Source organism: Ictalurus punctatus, chromosome 21 (genome assembly GCF_001660625.3).
Source record: "Ictalurus punctatus breed USDA103 chromosome 21, Coco_2.0, whole genome shotgun sequence".
Taxonomy (NCBI): domain Eukaryota; kingdom Metazoa; phylum Chordata; class Actinopteri; order Siluriformes; family Ictaluridae; genus Ictalurus; species Ictalurus punctatus.
In genome coordinates this window covers 18,847,501-18,868,622 of record NC_030436.2, presented here as the reverse complement: position 1 = coordinate 18,868,622, position 21,122 = coordinate 18,847,501, and the positions used below count along the sequence as shown (strand labels likewise).

General features: G+C 41.8%; 2 protein-coding genes and 1 long non-coding RNA gene across 4 annotated transcripts in view; 2 read left to right on the top strand and 1 right to left on the bottom strand.

Moving 5' to 3' along the window:
* Positions 1-2: 2 nt before the first annotated feature.
* Positions 3-11,003, top strand: sypl2a (synaptophysin-like 2a). Its single transcript, XM_017450773.3, has 6 exons — positions 3-190; positions 512-586; positions 6,731-6,849; positions 7,439-7,640; positions 8,076-8,249; positions 8,348-11,003. The coding sequence occupies exons 1-6, from the start codon at positions 176-178 to the stop codon at positions 8,465-8,467; spliced, it is 705 nt and encodes a 234-aa protein (XP_017306262.1). The 5' UTR covers positions 3-175; the 3' UTR covers positions 8,468-11,003.
* Positions 9,619-13,475, bottom strand: LOC124626129 (uncharacterized). The gene is made up of 2 exons (XR_006980772.2): positions 13,192-13,475; positions 9,619-13,070 (listed from the first exon to the last, which is right to left on the bottom strand). It is a non-coding gene; the product is annotated as an uncharacterized LOC124626129 (long non-coding RNA).
* Positions 13,476-16,365: 2,890 nt separating this feature from the next.
* The window catches only part of atxn7l2a (ataxin 7-like 2a), an 8,519-nt gene continuing 3,762 nt past the window's right edge, over positions 16,366-21,122 (top strand). Inside the window, exons 1-6 of one of the 2 annotated variants that reach the window (XM_017451148.3) lie at positions 16,366-16,533; positions 18,865-18,933; positions 19,181-19,514; positions 19,757-20,010; positions 20,165-20,247; positions 20,961-21,122. The exon at positions 20,961-21,122 is cut by the window's right edge and continues 50 nt beyond it. In XM_017451148.3, the coding sequence (XP_017306637.1) occupies positions 16,404-16,533; positions 18,865-18,933; positions 19,181-19,514; positions 19,757-20,010; positions 20,165-20,247; positions 20,961-21,122 (1,032 nt within the window). In that variant the 5' untranslated portion in view covers positions 16,366-16,403. The remainder of the gene's footprint in view (positions 16,534-18,864; positions 18,934-19,180; positions 19,515-19,756; positions 20,011-20,164; positions 20,248-20,960) is intronic. The other variant, XM_017451149.3, reaches the window with a different exon arrangement.

The window sequence follows — 21,122 nt, the reverse complement described above, 5'->3', positions numbered from 1 at the left end:
AGTTTGACAAGTTTAACCGACGCACCAAATCTCTCTCCCCCTCGCTTTCTCTTTCTCCTCCGCCCTGGGTTGTCAGCATTTTGCTTCATTTTATTCACCAAAAACAACAACAACTTCCGTGTTTTGGAATTAGCATATACCCTGCTCGACCAGCCTTTAGGAGAACTATTACACCATGGAGTTTCTTCAGGTAATTTATTTTCTCTTTTTTTCTCTGTTGCGCGAAACTTAGCGCTGCTAACTGACTTGTTAGCCAACTTGTCGCTCAGCGCGAGGCCGCATCCCAAATCGCTCCCTAGTCCCTACACGAGTGCACTACTTCTGATGTGAAACAACGGCGTCCGCCCCAGATGTACATCCACTACATATGGAATGCCGAGTCGTTTGGGATCCGGCCCGACTTTTCACGCCTTTTAACGTATTTTTGACGTAGCTGTCATACGAAAACTGATTAAAAAAGTGTCGCCTGCTTGCTGAAAACAGATTGTATGTTGTTTTATTTTCTACGTAGAAGCTGCTGTCTGGTTTCAAGCTTGACCTGGGACCGTTAAAGGAGCCGCTGGGATTTATTCGCCTTCTGGAGTGGGTGAGTTTCTGCATGAAGTCTATAGGTTTGTGATTGTGTTTGTATGTGTGTGTGTGTGTGTGTGTGTGTGTGTGTGTGTGTGTGTGTGTGAATCTTGGATTGCTTTATGAAAGTAGTATCTGTGACTAATGTGGATAAATAATTACCTGGTTGTTGTGCCTAACAGACTGTACAGTGGATTAAAAGACAGTGCAGAGAGAGAGAGAACAGAAATGTGACCATATGTTAGTTTTCAAGGTGAACGTGAACACATGTAGGCGCATCACAGCGGCATGAGGGGCACAAACTTTTGCACACAGTGTATCTACAAACTCTTCTGATAATGTACAGCACGATGTGAATAATAAAAAATATTAAGTAAGGCTAATGTACATACAATTATTTATTAAATTGAGACATGTTTATAGATAAATAGATATGTATATATTATTATTATTATTATTATTATTAGGGAAATGATTGTAGCTTTTTTTAGTCCTACACACTAAACATATACTGTGTTAAAATGTAGATAATATTTTAAAACCTAGATTTAGAAAACATTTAGGGAATAATAATAGATATTATTATTATTATTATTATTATTATTATTATTATTATTATTATTATTAATTGTAGTAGTAGTAGTAGGAGGAGGAGTATGAGTTATTAGAAAAGATCTGCACTATTGGACAAAATGCATATCTCAGACATTTAATCTTTCCTTTTTATGACGCCATTAACAGTCTTCTTAAAAACATTTAAACAGAACGTTTGGTAGGTAATATTTTATTCATTTAAAAAAAAAAAAAAAAAAGCGAGTTGTGTTGACGTCACGGTTCGCCTATGATGCAGTTTAGCTCCGATCACTCTTACTTCGTTCAAGGATAAACTATGCGCTGCTCAAACTGGAATTCGAGTCGGCCATGCAAATCACTAAGTCTCACAGCCAGAGCTCGTTTCTCTGTGTTTACTGGTAGTGTTACGTGAACTGAATCACGAATCGGGAGCTTTTAATTGGCTTCTCGTCGTTCAGTTCTGTACACACGCTTGAGCAACAGTCAGCATAAACAGCCAGACACACACGTATACAGATATACACCCACGTACACACCCTTTGGTAATATTCCTGGCTCCAGCTGCTCTGCATCGCAACCTTATATCGGTTACAGTTATTTGTGTTTGGTGTCGAGATTAAAGCGTGGAGAACGTTATACATGCAGTACGTTTGGTTTAAATACGACTCTGCTTCTTTGTTTGGCTGTAGTCGTATTTAAACAAACGGCGCTTATGTATGTATGTATGTATGTATGTTTATCCTGTAAATATGTCGTCATCTTTTTTTTTTTTTTTTTTTTCCATAACAGTCCTTATGTGTATGCGTATGAGTGTGTATCAGGTCTCGCAGTGAACACATAGTATGAATACTGTAATGATCTCCTCAGCCCCAGAAAAAGAACGGATTGAAATTCGAACCATTTCGGACACCGTGTCGGTGTCACGTGAGCCGCGCCCTCGTGCCTGCGTCTGTATTCTGTATCCCTTAGCGTAATATTTTACGCAACCGGTGTGCTGTAAAGCAGTAATGTTAATTAACAGGTGTAACATTTCGAGAACAGAAAAGCCAAGGGACATTTTAGAGTATGTGTGTGGAAAAGCAAGCCACCAGCTGTGTCTCTCACACACGCGCACACACACACACTCTTATCCCTCCATCCTTCTCACCTCCTACAGTGCAGGAGCAGCCGTTCTCAGAAAGCAAATTTCTTTTCTTTTTTTTTGTTTGCTTAAGGCGGGAGGAGAAGAAGGTGTTGTGTAGTTCATATCGTGATCGCTCTGGAGGAGGAGGGGAGTTACCAGGAAACACGCTGCGTCCTGTTTAACACAAAAAAAAACACGGCTTTACGGCGGCCGATTGATCCACGAGAACAAGCAGGTGGCTCGTTTTTTCTGTTGTTGTTTTTTTTAATCCACCTCGTTAAATGAGAATTTGCGCTGAAAAAAACAACTTTTTAGGTCTTCTGCGCTCTCACACGGTTAAAACATAACTGTGGTTAAAGATAAACAACCTCCTGCGCTCTGTAGCAGAGTTTTACAGCTCGATCGTTAAGCAGGCATGCCACATTGGACCTTTTTTTTTTTTTTTTTTTTTTTTTTTTTTTTTTAAGGCAGCAACTTTGAAACCAACCTTTTAGGAAATGGATAAAAAAGCGATTTGAGAAATCGGATGATGTAAACGCTAGCTAAGTGCATCGTCAACAGGGTATAGCGGTTTAGATTTAGTAGAAGGAAACGCAATAAAATATACCTCACGCGTCAAGACTTCTCAAAGACGTTTCGTTACGTGGCCCGGCCAGTGAAACATCTACAAAAATGATATCTATGGCATCTCACAAAAGCGTATAATCGTTTATACCTTCACCCCTGCCCCGTGGAGGTTGTTGGTGACGTCACTGACTGTTGTTTTTGGGGGTTTTCACAGCTCTCACAATGTTTGTCATCAAGTGCTGCTGTTTTCCCCTCAGCCGACCTGTTCGATGTCTGGTTGTGTCTTTCTTTTTCAGGACGTTCCATATTGTTGTATTGGCTGTGATAGAGTCCCCTTGTTTTCTCAGTTTCAAAATGGCTTGCTTGTCTCCCATAGACAGCTCTCTGGTCTTCAAGTTGGTTTATCCTTTCTAACAACAAACGCAGTCTTCACAGGTGAAACCTAGGGCTCAAAGCAAGAGTAGACATTCAGAGATATTACTTCTTTAAACAATCAATTTAACAGGACACACCTGGGCAGCACGAAACACCTGTCCGTTATGTTTTGACCACTTGAAAAAATGTGTGGGTTCAAACCAAAGGTACCAAGTTCTAAGTTTAAGTTTCACACAGCTAGATGTAAATATGAGGAAATGAAAGCTGAAATAAACTTTTTTTTTTTTTTAAATGCATTTAAAGTGTTCAGAGGTTTTGTGAATGCGTTTTTTGTTCGTACGACTGTAGAAGTGTCGGTGTGCACTTATCGGGAAGTCCGTATTCGCCTCAGCAGTCCGTCCAGATGTTAATAAAGCCGGACAAAACGAATGTTGATAACTGAAGGGACGTCACGTCGGTGTCACGAACACTCTGTGCCTTCTCAAAACTGTGCTCACACCAGTAATGAACTGAACTGTGATTCGCTTGGACAAGGACTGACTGTACAGACCGTACACCCCTCACCCCACCCACCTCCAGATACGGTGAGGGACAGAAAGGAAAATGAAGCAGGAAGATATGAAAGGGAAAGATGTGTGGGGGGAAAAATCTGAAACCGAGCCCGCAACGCCAAGCCACGCCGTTAAATTTCAACAGTCCAGTGGTTCATTCTTTAAATAGTGACCGTGGGATTCTCAAGGTACTCGTGGTAAAGTGTAATCTGGCAGTCGAGCAGGGGATCTCCGTCCAATGGCGCTAAATTTAGTACCATTTTATTAACGTGGGAGTAATTATTAACCGCCGTCAACCATCTTAAGATCCGATGACTTTAGAAGACAAGTGAGAAATTCTGAAGACCGCTAACGACACGGTTCATTTGCAGGAGATTACAGTAGCTCGGCAACATGCAGATGTTTCTGAGCAGAAGAGCGAGTCGGTTACACTTAATCCTATGTCACTGGGTTTTTTTTGTTTTGTTTTGCTTCATTTCTCCCTCACAATGTAGCTCATTAAATATGCAACGGAAAAAATATCCTCTATAGAACGTTTCGGCAAAGCAAAACAGGAACAAGGTTACTGCGCGCGCCCGTGTCCTGAAGCGTTTCCTGCGAAGCTGTCAAAGAATAAAGACTAACACGTTCTTCTCGAGTCTACCAAAACACAAGAAGATAAGATGTATACCAAGATGTACAGTAAATGATGGATTGTCATGAATAAAAATCAAATATTTCTGATCGTAGTAGTTCTTTTTAACGGCATCATTTTTTTACTCGTGTATTGCACTTCCATAAATATGCAACATGCAGTTTTTTATTTAAAAAAAAAACAAAACACCTTGTTGTAAAGAAACAAATCAGGTGGGTGGTGGTTGTTGTTTTTTTTGCATGTGTTCTTTAAAGGTTGCGAGAGCTCAGTCTGCGGACTTTTCGGGGATTTAAAGTCCGCCCGCGTGCGACTGAAGACAGCTCTGAAAGGAATCCCGTCCCCTCATCCGTCACCGTGCTGACGTTATTTACAGTACCACACGCACGTCCTCCGTCAACCCCGTTACGGCCACTGCTACGGTTTTATTCTCACCACGACTGACGTCCCGTCCCGTCCCGTCAGTCCTGATGTAAACCCGCCCACCTTCAGAGAATGACCGGGTTTCATCGGCCTTCGGTCGTCGCCGACCCCGACCTCCGAGTCAGCGAAACAAACGCAGCACTGATGACTCGGGTGGTTCCTAGAATGACCTGTAAGCCAGTTCTTCCTGAGAGACAGGAAGTGGCGGTCACACAGATTTGATTGCGGAAGTTGAGTCAGAGAAATACAAGGAAGGAGAGGAGAGGGGAGATGTGACAGGGAAAGATTTATATAATCGGATTTTCCGCCAAGAAATTTTGGTGGCAGCAGATATGTCCAGGAATGATAAAGTTTATCGGATAAACGGTGTTTATTTCGCACTGTAACGTTTTGGCCTATGCATGGTGCGATTGTGGTGGTGGGGGCATGGTCGAGCATCAGCTGTTAGCCCGAGTTTACTCGTGTGTGTCTGTCACTGCCTCCCATAACGTGAGAGGAAGGGAGAGAGAGAGAGAGAGAGAGTGTGAGTGAGTGAGTGTCCACTGAAAAGACAGAGACCTTATTCTTCGCGTCTGCTTCCTGTTGATATTTTTACATCGTGTCCGACAATTTTTTTTTTTTTTTTTATCAGACATTTTGAATTTTTAACAGTCAAAAAGCATAATTTACCGGTTATTTATAATATAATGATATATAATATAAGCATTCCAGTGTGAAGCCATCAACATTATATTTGTTGTAGACCAGGAGAAGCTGGGGCACATTTCTTAACTAGCCGATTTTACTACCTGGATTACATTTATTAATATAATTAAATGCACATCAAATAAAGGTCGGTGTAACTCTGGTGATGAGGAGGTTGTTTGCCTCGCTGTTTCTTTCGGAAGAAGAAAATCAACACGATTTTGAGCCGCCTGTCCGACTTCACTGTACGCGGCGTCGCTTTCAGAAAGTGTGTTACGTGAACCGGCGAACCTCCCCAAAACACACACGCTGTTTTTGTTAGTTGCATCACAACGGTGGAATGTTTCATGTCCAACGTCTTTGCTTTACTCGATCACACCCCACAAAAACTTGCAACCTGATTGGTCAGGAGGTTTAAAAAAAAAACACAAAAAAAAACAATGCTTTACGTGATTGACGGTGGTGCTTTTTTAAAAAGCGGCAACGATTCTGCCCACATTGCGCTTACTGTAGGGTCACGTGTAAAAACGTGCGCGGGAAGGTGAGAAGAAGACTGACGTGTGAAAGCAGCCTAACAGCACAGTTACTCTAAATTCATGGAAAGATATGTATAGTTGTTGTGATCGGTGCAGCCAAAAAAGCTTGATTTTGCCAAGGTTTTTTTTGTTTTTTTCCTCTCTAAAATTTGCGATACAACTTGTGCAGGTTTTTTTGTTTTGTTTGTTTTTTTGTTGAAGAAAACTACTTACAATCGCGCGAGACCTTTTAGCTGTACTCAGGTTTGACGCATGGGAATCGAATATGCGTTGTGATTACGTCGCATGACGCGTGTCAGCCCAAATCCGCGGTAATTATGAAAAATCGCAAGCCCTTCCGAATATTGCGGAGTTTCCTTGATTTTGTGTTCATTTCTTTTGCGATCGCGATATCCTGGAGGGACTGAAAGCTCTTATACCTTACGTTAAATATTAATAATGCAAGTGATATTAACGTCTCAGAAAAGACAAAGAAGTCAAAACGGTACTATTCAAGGAACAGCTTGGGTTTACACTGGGGCTCGCGACTTGCCTGTGCACTAATTGACACGAGCCAGATGTTTTGTTGTTTTTTAATTCTTACCTAAAACTAAAAAGTAAACACAGAACATGTCTCGTCTTGTTGTTGTTTTCTAAATGTTTGTGCGACGTTAAATGCACGTCCGTATCGGAGTCTAACGTCGTCATTGCATTGCAGCTCTTCAGCATCTTCGCCTTCGCCACGACCGGCGGATACGAGGGGTTCCTGACCATGACGCTCAACTGTCCAGACAAAATTCCACATGACATTACTGCACAATTCGGCTATCCTTTCAGGTAAACGTCAACACCTCGTCCACCCGTTCGTTATTATAGACAGCTGTCCACCGTCCTGCAAGTGTACTTGGATGTTTTGCTATTTTTTGCTCATTGTTTCTATAGAAGCAGCGTGCACACAGAATCGTACACTCCGCGTGATCCAAACCGAATGAGAAACACATCATATAATCGTTAGATATCATCAATACGACGTAACGTGAAGCTTTCTGCGATGTTTAACATTTATAGGAGAGAACCTTCAGGACTTTTTACGCTTAGCGCCCCCCTTTTCATCTTATTAACTTCAAGAAAGAAATAAGGGCTGGTGAGGGAATGACCGTTTAAAGCTGCTATAACGTAAGGGATAACAGGAACTTGTTTCGAGGACGGTAAATGTAACCATAAATGGTTAAAAAGCAGGATGTGTCGTTCATCTTCACGTTGAAATTTGATTGCTGTAAATCGTATCAGTAAAGCCTTGATTTATGTATATCGGTCAGTATTATTTGATCAGTTGAACCGTGTGCACTTCCTATACGTAACGCTTGATTAATTGATTATCACGCCTGTCAGTAGACATCTGCTTTATTACCGCTCTGTTTGTTAGACTCCAGAGTAAGGTGTTTGAAATCCCACACTGCAACGCCAGCCTCCCCGCCAACACGACGTACCTGAGGGGGGATTTCTCGTCCTCCGCCGAGTTCTTTGTGTCCGTGGGCGTCTTTGCTTTCCTGTACTGCACCTTCACCCTCATTCTGTACCTGGGCTACCAGCAGGTCTACAGAGAAACCACACGAGGACCCATCGTTGTGAGTGAGCCAGAAAAAAGTCTGTTGGAGGATGTTACAAACAAGAACGCGTGTGTGTGTGCGTGTGTGTGTGTGCGTGTGTGTGTGTGCGTGCGTGCGCGTGTGTGTGCGCGTGTGTGCGAGAGAGAGAGAGAGACTGCTGTTCTAAGGAAACCCAATATGTTTTTCTGGGAGCATAGTGTCAGGGTTTATATTTAATAAATTTTTTTTTTTTTTAAACAACACACCACTCTTCCTGTTTAGGCCACACCCACTGGTGTTTTAAATCCGAATACAGATACAGGTATGAATATTTGGGGAGAGTTTCGCAGCAGGGATCTGAATTCAATATACAGGACCTCATGCATATAAAAACGTAACAACTGGACACTTAAAAAATCTTCTCCTGACTCCCTCCCCTCTGCTCCGCTCTGTCGGTGTGGTTTTTCCCTCCAGGATCTGATCCTGACTGGGATCTTCGCGTTCCTGTGGCTGGTCTCGTCCTCTGCCTGGGGAAAAGGGCTGACCGACGTGAAGAACGCCACCAACCCCGACACCCTGCTTGGTTACTGCACTCCAGATTGTGTGACCAAGGTCTTCCCCGCCATGGGACGCCTTAATTCCTCTGTGGTGAGACAAACATTTCTTAACAAAACAACCAAATACCACCCGAGGCAGCTCTCTGTACATGTATGTGAGAGAGTACAAACTTCTGTTTGTTCCTTTAGGTCTGCGGCTTCCTAAATCTCATCCTGTGGGCAGGAAACTGTTGGTTCATCTTTAAGGAGACTCCGTTCCACAAGCCTTCTCAGCCTTCCTCCAACATGGAGCAGGGAGGCAGCTCCTAATTGAATATGGCAGACTCCTCCCACTCCATTCAAGCCAATCAGAAATTCGAGTATACCACTGCGGGTTCACACAAACTCGTCCCTATGTAAAGTAAAGTAAAGTTTTGATACGGAGAGGTTGCGGTTCACAGCCGGTCCCCGGTCTTCACTGTGCAGAACGTTCGGTCTGGCTGTTCGGCAGAAAGTGCACGTCTCGGTCGTGTTGCCTGGTGCCGGTGTTCTCGTCTACATCCCATAATTTTGTTTTGCTTCGTCGCTAATAGTTTGTTGTTCACTGTGTATACAGTTGAGTGTAAATGTTTTTATATATATATATATATATATATATATATATATATATATATATATATATATATATATATATAAAAAAAATTGGTTTGTCTACCAGCACCCCATCTCACCAAATCACCACATATGACAAAAAAATTTCAAATTAATAACAAAATAAGTGTGTATGTTCATCCTTTAACTTACAAACATCTTTAATATAGCCTGAGCAGCTTCTTTTTTTCGGGTGTTTTTTTTTTTTCCTTTTTTATCCCGAGGTGCTAATATTTACACAGCATTTACCATTTTTCATTTCTTGTTATAGCGTTACGAGTGACACCTGAAAACATTTTTACGCCCAAAAAAAAAACCAAGAAAGCAGAAAACGGATCTGGGATGTGAAAGATTTATCTGCTTTCGGCAGGCGTTACTTTCACTTCACGTCTAGTGTGGTCAGTGTAATCAGTACCGTCCTGGACTTGTGTTTTTTTGGTTGTCTTCTGTACACATTCGAAGCCACTCGGCCACCAACATACACCACACTTTTTTTTTGTTTTGTTTTTCCTCACCTGCTAGATTTTTGTACAATCTTGGTATCTCTGTCTATCCATTCAAACCAGATCTATTGGCAAATCTTTGCTCATTTTTCTTGTCAAAATCCGTTTTAATTCTAGAGCTTGCGAGGACCCTGGCAAAACTAGTTTTGTGTGTTACAGAACACGCCCAAATGCTAATTTCAAAATACAAGGGGGGGGTTGCAAACTTTTGCACTCAACTGTATATGCACTTATACGTCTGTGTATGTGTATTTTATATTATTTTCTCTTCGTACCAACTGTACGCTTTATGATTTAGAAACCCGCACACAGAACGTGCCTTCTGTACCCTCGGACGTTACACACTTTAACATGTAGAGTCTTTATAGAGTATGAATTAGACTATTTATTCATTTATTCTGACATCTAAGTGCCTCAAATTACAGAAATCCGTCGTCTCTCTGGGACATGAAAATAACACTTTCACACTATTCTCGCTCCGTTTAGAGACGACTCTCGCACCGAATCCAGACCTTAATACACTTTCCCAGTGCCTTGTGTTCAATTTATTGACTGTGTACACGTTTAATTGGTTGATGTCCCGGTGATAAATGACTTGCCTTCAGCCAAATGATTGTTTTTGAAGAAGAAGGAAAAAAATCGGAACCATTAAACACTAACTTTCTTTCTTTTATTTAAATATACGTTAGTTTATTCGAATCAGAAACATGCTTGTACATTTTTCTGCATAATTACGCCAAGCCAAACAGTCATATTCTGATTCTTATTTCTGGTGTCAGAGTGTACGTTTTTATATGAAGTACATCTTGTAAGAAAAATTCAGTTCGATTAAAGCGTTGAATTACTCGAGAGTAGGCATTTGTTGACATTTAATTGGCAAATAACAAAAACAGCCTAGTGTGGGTTTTTTTTTTTTTTTTTTTTTTTTTAAATTAGTCCTACGATGTTGTGTATTTTTACCCGATTTCTAACCTGTTTGTCAGGTGTGTTTTCTCTGTAAAGGACACGTAAACATTCTTGTTTAAACTGGACCCTAAGAACATTTCTGAATAAAGCAGAGGGGTAGTGATGTTAATTTTACATTAACGTTACATACTGCTTACTGATTTATTGGCACATGCCTGTTTGAGAGTAATTACATCATTTTATAGCCAAATTTACATTCTTGTAAGTGTTGTTATGATCCCGTCAACGGGGAATAACATGATCACACATCACCTTGTCATTTCTGCTTCTCTGCTGGTTTTTTTCTTTCTCTTTTTTTATTTTTATTAATATCGATGATTGATTCATTTCTAGCTTTGCTCATGCAATATGAAAGCCTTAAATAGAATGTGCCTTAATCTCTAATCAGAGTTGTTTTTTTTTTTTTTGTTTTTTTTTTAAATAATATAGTGCTTCACATTATATATATTCCAAATTGAGTTTTGCTATTAAGGTTAATTGACATAACGACATAAACAGAAGTGGAGATAGAGGTCCGTTCTGTCTCCTCGGTATTTAAGGGAAGCACACGTGCCCATTTTCATATCGCTTCGGCTCTCAGATGTTTTAATACCATCTGGAAACACCTTAGGTTGTAAACGTCTTTTTTTTTTGGTGAAATACATTGTTCTTACACTGTGTTTTGTATCAGGAAAAAAATCACATCAGTTGTGTTTGATTTTGTTTGCATTTTCTATGTTATAAAGTATTAAATGAAGAGCGCTTCATTGCCTTCGTGTGTTTTTGTGTTCCGCTGAACAGAGAAACTGCTGTGTGTTTCACTAGATGGTGGTACAGTGCATCCGCTTAAAAGGTTCTAATCGTTTTCTAACAGGGCTGTAATGATGCACTCCCCTCACGATTCAATTGTCAGATTATTCTTAACAAAATTTGAATTATGACTAAAAACACTCTTTAAAAAAAAAAAAAAATTATGAATCACAATCAATGCAAAACAATGTGCATTACTGTCTGTATAAAATAAATAAATAAATTGCTATGAACAGAAGTTTAATATTGTAAGCAAAATGTACTGCGGGTTCACCGTATCTTAAAATCTGAGTCTGACCCGTTGAAAATGATCGCTTGAAACATAATGAGCTCCGTAGCAGGACCCGAGGCATCGTTTTAACCAGAAACAGAGCTCCAAAGTCGGCTAAAATGGCCAACTTCCGCTGCCTCGTTCCCAGGCAACGGAGATCACGGCGGCGTGTAGCTCTTGTCGTTTGAAAGCTACCCTTTTTAACTTTTATAACGTAGTAGTGTAACTATATAATGTATACTGCAGGTCAGTCGTTGCGATCCAGATGTTTCACTTCACAAGTGCAGATTATTTGCGGCATTGGTACAGACTGTCCACAAAAGAATGTGATCATGTGACCAGCGTGCTCTCTTTATATTATAACTCTATGGGTAGCACAGATATAGGACTTCTTGTGATCAAACAGTGCAAATGCATTAGATGCATAATTAACAGAAGGTCCATATTGCACATTTCTACGATGCACAGCGTCCCAATGTATCATTACACCCCTATTTCATAAACCAAAAGAGGAAAAAAGTACTCAGACAAAATATATACAAGTGTAAAGGTTACATAAAAATAACAACGATGATACATATATACGCCAAAGAAATTATTCTGCAAATTGCACTAGGTGTCATTATATAAGACGCTGCCACTGGTTGGGAATAAGAAGTAGATGGAAAATTCACAGGCCCCCAACCAACTGTCACAAGACAGGTGCGCCACGTGTGATTTCCCAACATGCTCTTGGGTTACAGGTACAGAAGCTAAGAGAGAAGTCAGCAGTCGCTTGAAAAGAGTTGCAGGGCTCTTGAAAGCAGCAGGAACCACAGTTAATCAGAGAACAAAATGCTGCACTGTCTGCAATCATCTTCATTTCTATACCTCATTCAAATCTCCACTGCTAAACAGAAGCACAGAGATGTGTGTCTAAAGACAAATAAGACAAAAACCTTTTTTGGGGACAATATACTCTGGTCACACTCCAGGAACTCTGGTCCAACCCCAATATACTCAGGTCAGACCCCAATATACTCTGGTCAGACCCCAGGAACACCCACAGTGAAGCACGGAAGGTGGGAGCGTCATGATATGAAGCTGCTTCTCTGCAAACAGTACTTTGGTAATCACATCAAGAAACACGAATGGACCGATGTACCGTATTGGACGTTGCCTTTGTATTTATAATTTCTAACGTAACTATACACAGACTAAAAAAAAAAATTTGGACGTGTTCGATAATAAATTAAAACCTAAAATAGTCAGTAATTGCTGTGGTGTAAGAGGAATAAAACACTTCGGGACGTGCTGTTAGCGGAAAATAATCCACTTCTGGATGGTAACAGTAACTTGAACAGTAACAGCGCTTCATCGCACCACCCCGAAGTTGATCATTTTCCTGTAACAGCATGCCCTCGGGTGTTTTATCACAAACTTCACACTTAAGCAGTGCAAGAAGGAGGTAATAATCTGATGGGTGGTGAAACTTTCATTACTCGTTCGTAGTGTCAACCTGCTTCTGTGCAAAATTAAAATCACAAACTCAGGGCTAAGATTTCATTTGTGTAAGGAACTGTTGCTTTAACAGTACTCCGTCAAATCAGGACATGTCTTGCCTGATCAGTTATATTTGGACTAAGGGTGGGTGGGTTGGAGGAAATACCAGTTTTATGTAAAATACCTATTAATGATTCTGCATTTGAGCCTCAGGACGGTCTGCTTTACCGGCTTTGACGTCTCTTCAGTCCACCGTCATGTTTAGAGACATCTGCAACAAACCACACATGCAAATACCACAGAATCAATTCCTTTCATTTGCATGAACTCCTGCTACATCAACATACTGCTGTCAAGGAAATAAATAACTAATACAATTCCTGTCCATATACCTTCATTCTCCAATACAGCAGGACTATGACAGCTTATAGACGTGTTATAAACGTGTAAATAACCACATATTAGTAATAACCCCACACAGTGTCTACTCGACTTTTACAGCACTGGGGTTTGAACTTTCATTAACCATTAAGTTGAGTTATACTTAACAGAATATAAACAGACAAAAAAAAAAAAAACACTTTATGAATAATAAACAGAAGGTAGCACGGGTGTAACTTTGTTTTGAATATTAAGGGTGTGAGGATTTAAAAGCTTTAGCAGCTCAAACATCGCCTGCGACATGATAATAATAATAATAATAATAATAATAATAATAATAATAAACGTCTCTTCAGCTGAGGAGCAACGCGGCACAACCTCTTCTTCGTTTTTTACATGTATCTATATAGAGTTTTAAAAGTTCTTCTTCTATGGTAGGTGGGACACCGATGTGGTGTAACTGCCACCTCGTGGTCTGGAGCAGAACTCGCCACCCAGTATGTGCCGCACATGCGCTAATATTTTACGGCGCATGCGTAAACGAAAATGTCTTACACGCATGCGCACACGAAAGTTCAACATCCACGTTTATATTTATGCATTTATTTGTTTGTTAAGTTATTATTTTTGTACAACAACAAGGTACAGCATTTTTAAATAGTTATCGTCAACGATAATTTCTACGACAAAATGTTAACAATAACATAACATAAAAACTGATCACACAGCTAGCGGTCCAGGCTCTTGTTATCTCAAAACTGGACTACTGCAACGCACTACTCTCGGGCCTCAAAACCAGCTCCATCAAACCCCTTCAGATGATTCAGAATTCAGCAGCACGTCTCGTCTTCAAGCAGCTCAAAAGAACCCAGGTCACACCCCTCTTCGTCTCCATCCACTGGCTTCCTGCCACCATCTTGTAGCCAAATTCAAGGCCTTGATGCTTGATCACGTACAAGACCTTGTCTGGAACAGCACCCACCTACCTATTTCAACACTCTCCTTGAGGTTAACGTTCCCTTGCGAACACGTCGGTTAAGGACCGACGCCTGGTAGAGCCTACTCAGCGAGGCATGAGTTCCCTTTCCAGAAACTTCAAACTGACCATCCCTCAATGGTGGAATGAACCTCCAACCTCAACCCGGACAGCAGAATCTGTCACCATCTTCAAAATACAGCTAAAGACCCACCTCTTCCATGAACACCCAACTAACACCTAACTAATAAAGTCTGCACTTACACTGGCTCTTACACCTCTACTCTGTGCACTTTGCTTCTCTGGAACTCAATTATAAATCTTGTATGGTTGCACTATTTGTATTGTTCTCCGTTTGATATATCGCTTTGATTTCCTCATTTGTAAGTCGTTTTGGATGAAAGCGTCCGCTAAATGAATGAATGCAAATATAAAAAATATATAGCTGCAAGTGCAGACCTGCAACGAAATGCCATTTCTTGCCGTTACAAAAACTTATTCCTCTTAGTTGTAAAAGAAAGAAACAAACAAACAAATAAATAAATCCCACCAGTCCAGATTTATTTTATGAACTATTCAGATTATTCAAATGTGCAGAATAATATTTTAGTTGTTTACTATTCTACTGTAGTGAACGTCAAACATTCATGCAACATTTTGGACTGAAATCGCAGCACAGCAATAACAGACAATAGTGAGTCAGCAAACCATGGCGAGTAGCTTAGCTATTAATAAGCTAGCCAGCCAAAATTAGTGATAACTCAAATGTTGATGATTACCTTCTCAAAACAGTGATTAGTATGCTCAAGTACTGTGTCTGTATATTAACTGATCTAAAGCCAATAGTTAGATTCAGATTTTGATTAAGTAGTTTGCCGCCAATTTCTATGACGGATTGTCAAAACAATTCTTGGATTAGTTTCGCAAAAGTAGGATTCACATATTATGCATATTATCTGTATGGGGCTAAATGGCCCAAGAGTCATCGAATCAGGAAAAAAAAACTGTACTGTACACCTTATTTCACAGGAGATACATATGCTTAGTTTAAAACATAACAACATGAACAGTGGCCCAGTGGCCAGTTTGGGTGAGGTTGCAGAAGTTACTAGCGGGATGTACAATTCATGCTCCGTGACAATAGCTCGACGTTACCCTGTCGGAAAAGTCATTTGAACGTAATTCTGCCCACCGTCGATGACCATACCCCAGACTTTGCAGACATCCTCGAGAGTCTTGTTCTGAATATACCCTTCAAGTTTTGTGCTAATCCAGTGGTTTTCATAGTGGGGGCCGCCAGGGGGCGCCCGGGGGGCCTTAACAATTTGGTGTGAAAAATAAATAAATACATGATTTTTTCTTTCTCACTCTCAGACAACCACACACACACACACACACACACACACACACACACACACACACACAATTCCTAATGTAATGTATTGTAGAGATGTAAGATGTAATTATTAATTGAAAAAGGGGGGATATATTCAGAAGTCTGCATTTTTAATGTGTTTTAAAGACATCTTGCAAAAGGGGGGCCTCGGTCAAATGTTAATGCCATTTGGGGGGCCTTATCCTGGAAAAGTTTGGGAACCACTGTGCTAATCTATTCGAGCAATACTGAGATACAACTGATTGAGTAAACCAAGCTCTGCCCCACTATGACCGTTTGGCACGTGGTGGCCATATTGTTCACAAATCTAATGTTCTTCAACACTGTTAAGGTTCAGATTTGTTTGTGAAGACATAGCTTTTGTATATTAAGCAAATTAGCTAAAAAAAAAAAAAAAAAAAACGAAATGGGCATAGTTAAAGGGTTATTGAGTGGGGTTTTTTTTGTTTGGCAGAAACCAGTGAAAACCACTGAGAACGTAACCCAGAGCATTACAGTGCCACCAACCGGCTGTGTTTGGCCCTGCCAAAGACAGTGTGCTTGGACCCCTAATAAAACTAGCAAAAATCCATTAACATACTGCGAAATAGTTTAACTTCTGGGGTTAGACAATTCAAGAAAATGAAACTCATAATTACTCCAGCAAATAATACTTTTTTTGGTTCTTTAAATTGAATACAATTCTGAGATTTGAATAACGTGGGAATAATACAGAATTAAATAACATATATGCCGTTTGTGCACACACACACAGACAGACAGACAGACAGAGCGGAAGGGCCGTGCATACAGGGTTGCTGCCTTCGCTCGCGGGAGCGCGCATTATGACGTAAGTGACTCGCCGCGCCGTGATGATGGCGGTGCGTGAACGCGCAGTTAAAGTAATGGCTGCTCTGGAACGGCGGGTGCCTTGTCTCGATGATTTCGTGGGTCAAAGCTGGAGCGTTTTGGCAGAGAGGATTAACCTGACAGCATCGGACGGTGAGTGATTACGTTTCCACCGGTTTTTCCTGATATTTCGGTGAAAAAAGTCGTTCGGATGTGGTTTATTTTCGCGGAAAGGCACGGCATCCCTAACCAATGTTACCCAAACAAAGAACCTGCCAGGTCCTAGCGCTGGCCAGTTCCGTTGGTTTCCCTCAGGTCCTCTTAGTACATACTTGTTCTGTGGAGTAGGTTGCGAGAGTTCACTTTCTTACTTAGTTTTTAAACCGTTTTATTGTTTCAAAACACAGATACGCCTGGAGGGGGAAAATGACACGAGTGTCAAGTCAAATCGCACAATCTACTTTTTTTTTTTTTTTGCAAAACTGGAACGCATGCATGTGGACGAACAACTTTCAGCTCAGCCGCTGAGCTTAGCCACCGAGCTTAGCCACCGAGCTAACTATAGCTCAGGGTTGCCAGATTGTGCTTAACAAATGGCAAAATTCTTAATCAGGTCGACTCGCAAATAAATACTTATTCAAATAAATACGGATCGAATTAAATAAAAAAGGCATGTTATTTGCTTGCAATTTTCAAGCTGTTTGATGCCATATCGGTTGGTTGTTTTAAAAACTGTCAATTGCTTGGAATCAGTCGACCAATCTGGCAACCCTGCTATATCTTCGGTCCTAGCCAAGCTCAGCTCTCTTTCTGTACTAGACAAGACGCCGGTGATACGTTATATATATTTTTTCCCCTACCGCTATTCCGACGAAACCTCGTCTCTTGTGCTAAGATTGGTTAGTCCCATCCCGCCTTCTCCACCATAATTGGTTAATAGTTGTAGCTCACGAGCGGGACGGTGTGTGCTAGCCAATCGTAGCGAAGGAGGCGGGACGTGTCGGAATATAGGCGAGAAAAAAAAATAATGCGCCGGTTATGGAGGAGTTTTTTTTTAAATGCTAGCAATAACGCTAATAGACCTTAGGAGGCTAACTGGAAAAAAGATATCACCCGTTTATATGTGAACGGTGGCCTGTTTTTACTTCATACTAATCAGCTAAATGTTTCCACCTCCCTCTACTGGCTCGGTTTTTGACATTTAGGGAAGGATTTAGATTTTATTACGACTGTGTCAGCTGTCTTAATACACGCTTAGCCTGATGCTAGCTAATAGAAACCGTGTTCCGTGTTCGTATTGTCTGGCAGCTCTCCAGACGCTTCAAAATGCTCCTTTGGTTTGATTTTTCAGGGCGCCGTGTCCCACCCACAACCTTGGCTGAATCTCAAATGGCTCAAAGTGCACTACATGGGTCGTAAACATCCGTTACAGTTTCACGACCCGGTGTAGTGTACCTATAAAGGAAGTGTGGAGGTATTTGGGATTCAGCACTTGACACCTCCAAGGCATCACTTAACCTGTACCTGAAGCTACAGGTACACAAGCTGTACTTTCTCCCCACAGAAGGGGAAAACAACCTCAATATGTACTCAATGCATGAGTTCTCACACATCCACATCTCCATATCCAGGAGCTGTTTGTTAATAAATAATAATAATAAAATATATATAATATTTCTTTCCAAAAACATGTCTAAATCCTTTGCTCAGGACTAATCTAGTCTCCGTCCCCCATGATTAATCTCTAACCAATCCGAAGACATCATGACCAGCATGGTCAGCCCTTTCCAGATTGCGGGAACGGAAAACAATCCGTGAGATTCTCACGTTTTCTAGACGTGCAAGGATTTTACTCCACTTCCTGTCTTGGAATGAAGCCAGCATCCTGACATACTTCCTGGACAAACACGACTCTGTAGCGGTCGAAAGGAAGTGCCGTCCGGAGGCAACGAAAACAAAACCCAGTGATCTCCGATCCAAGTTCGATAAATCTGGCCACGTAGTCTTGGGAGCAAAGCGTCACCATTGTTACGTCACGAAGCCGTTGAGAGCTTCAGTTAACGTGGATGTTGTAAGTACAGGATCATCGCTATGTTTCTCACCCTGCTTACAAATCATGCTGTGTCGTAGAGGACAAACACTCTGGAAATAAAACGTATCGAATTGAGTATGAATCGAGGAGTCTAGAGAGAGGGGGGGAAGAAAAAAAAAAAAGATGGCCTGGGTGTCAATCACAGCAACGCTGGCCAATCACAGGTTTTCTTGCAGGAGCGTTTCTCTGATCGGTTCCTGTCGGTTTAACCCAAGGAATCCAGCCGTATGTTAATTCCCGTCCAAAAATCTTGTTCGACTCAGAAACGTCAAGGGAAAATGTGCTACGATTTACGGTTATATATCGTCCAAACACAATCTGTCTTTTCAAAACTCAATCTCTGAATGGAAACTCGCTGAGCTTTTTTTCTTCTTCTTCTTTCTTTTCTTTAGGGTCCGACGGGGACGACTGCAGCAAGAATGGCAAAAAAACGATGGAAACCATGACGCTGAGGAAGGAGGGTATGGCTTCATCCTTTTCTGCTCTTTTCACATCCAGTGTCATCGGGTCCCTAAAAATGTGCCTAAATTGCCTACGATTTGACTCTACATGTCAGTCAACATGGCTGCTTTAAGTACAGCGGTTTTAGTATGCGGAAGTTTTCACCCTCTATCCGTAGTGTCCGAATGAAAAATGTTTTTTTTTTTCCTTCTGTTTAATGGTGTAACAAAAGAAAAAAAAATTCAAGAACAGCGATCATCTTCGCAGATATGTCGATCTTCGGTCACTATCCGGGACACGACGACTTTTACCTGGTGGTGTGCAGCCACTGCAGTCAGGTGGTGAAGCCGCAGGCGTTCGAGAAGCATTGTGAGAGGAGGCATGGCTCGGTCGGGAAGCTCTATGCACACCTGCGCTCCACACCGCCGGCCGGCCAGCAGCGCTCGCACGCCCGCCACGGACACGCCCCGCCCACCGTTGGGCACGGTGCAGGCGGCTGGAGCGGAAAGAGCCAGAGCGGAGGAGCGGCACGCCCGTCGCCCCAGTCGCCCTCCACTCCACCTCAGTTTAAACACACCAAGACTCCCAAGGACGGAGTTCGGTAAGACGCGTCATTTTTGGGGGGGTTTCTTGCTAAAAGAGAGGTTTTTTTCTCCTCTCTTTTAGAGCTGGACGCAGATTAAACTAAACCTCAGACTTAACCGGGTCAGCTTGAAGGGCTTCGACAGTTCTGAGATCTCGAATAAGTGGCAAAATGTCCTCTAGATTAAAACACACGTCTGTTTGCCGTGACTTTCTCTAACCGACGTCTTTGTCTTCGGTCTTGTTTGTCTCCTCACGCAGCCTTTCGCCTCTGGAAAAGATGTCCAGTTCTGGTCACTCGGAGTCCAACGTCTTCAAGCAGCCCCCGCCGCTGGAGCCCCCGCGTAGCTCTCCTCCCCCGAGTCTCAGAGACCCGCCGTGGCCCTATGGAGGCCCGTCGCCCAGCCGGCCCTCATCGGGCTCCACCGAGAAGTCCCCGGGTCAGAGAGCAGAGACTGGCTCGGCCAACGCCACGGCACCGCACGCCCGCAGCAACCGGCCGTATAAGACCTCGAGTAAGCGCGTATTAACGTGATCTCGACGTAGAATGTCATTCGTTCTAATGTTGGTCAGAAAACCGTAACTGTTTTTGCACATTATGGTGAACTTAAAATGGATAAAAAAAAAAAAAAACTGGATAAAAATGTCTCCCGTCTCCACGTAATGCAGAAAAAGAGTGTGACCTGGACAAACACTGTGGCGTGTTGGATCCAGAGAGGAAGAAAGTTTGTACGCGGCTGTTAACCTGCAATGTGAGTTCCTTCTCCTTCTACCTAAAATGCTAATTCCGTTAACGCTGACCACGATAAAAAAAACATTTTTTTTAAAAAAACCAAAACATTTTAAATAAGAAATCGACGTGATGCGTGTAGTAGTCTTAATATTTGCTCAGTTGTGACCACAGCAGCTGCTAAAATTAGTTTTTAAGGTTGTGAAACCTAATGACTGCCTCATACAATAAATGACAGGGTTTTTTTGTGTGCAGTCTCTGAGCAGAGGTAGATTATTTTCTGCTTTCATAAAAGTGTGTGTTTTTGTTTGATGTGTTCTGTAAGGTGAACCAGAATTTTTTTAGATTAATGCTGCCTACGTCTGTAGGCTGACAGGAAGTTACACGGACATGACTAACAGGAAATGAGGAAGGAATTACAGGAAATGACTCTCTGTCCTTTCTCCAACTTGGTGAACAGCGCCTTATTTTTATTAATTTTTTTATTTATATGCAAGTTGGCAAAAAGGAAGAACGGAAAATATGCCAGCACTTAAAATATCGAAAAAATGAGAAATATCCTGTCAGAAATGCCAGCGTTCACTCAACCCAGAAGTCGTCAATGTTTGCAAAAAGTAGCACGATTTCGTTCCCATTTCAGTCTGGAACTGGTTCAGAACTTTTAACATGAAACTGGTTCTCTGCTCACGTCGATGCGATACAAATAAACCTCGTTATTCTCTTTCCCTCCATCAGATCCACTCCATTCACCAGCGGCGGAAGGTCATAGGTCGGAGTAAGAACTTCGACCAGCTGGTGGCGGAGCTGAAGATGGTCTCGAAAAATCGAGAGCGTAGCGCTCAGAGCCACGAGGAATCGGCCGCTCAGTCCCCGAGCACCGAGACTCCCAGAGAGCCG

What these genes read in the sequence shown, in the direction of transcription:
- sypl2a (XM_017450773.3), top strand. An exon ending in CCACACGAGGACCCATCGTT is followed by an intron (nt 7,641 to 8,075) that starts GTGAGTGAGCCA and finishes TTTTCCCTCCAG; the next exon opens with GATCTGATCCTGACTGGGAT. An exon ending in GACGCCTTAATTCCTCTGTG is followed by an intron (nt 8,250 to 8,347) that starts GTGAGACAAACA and finishes TTGTTCCTTTAG; the next exon opens with GTCTGCGGCTTCCTAAATCT.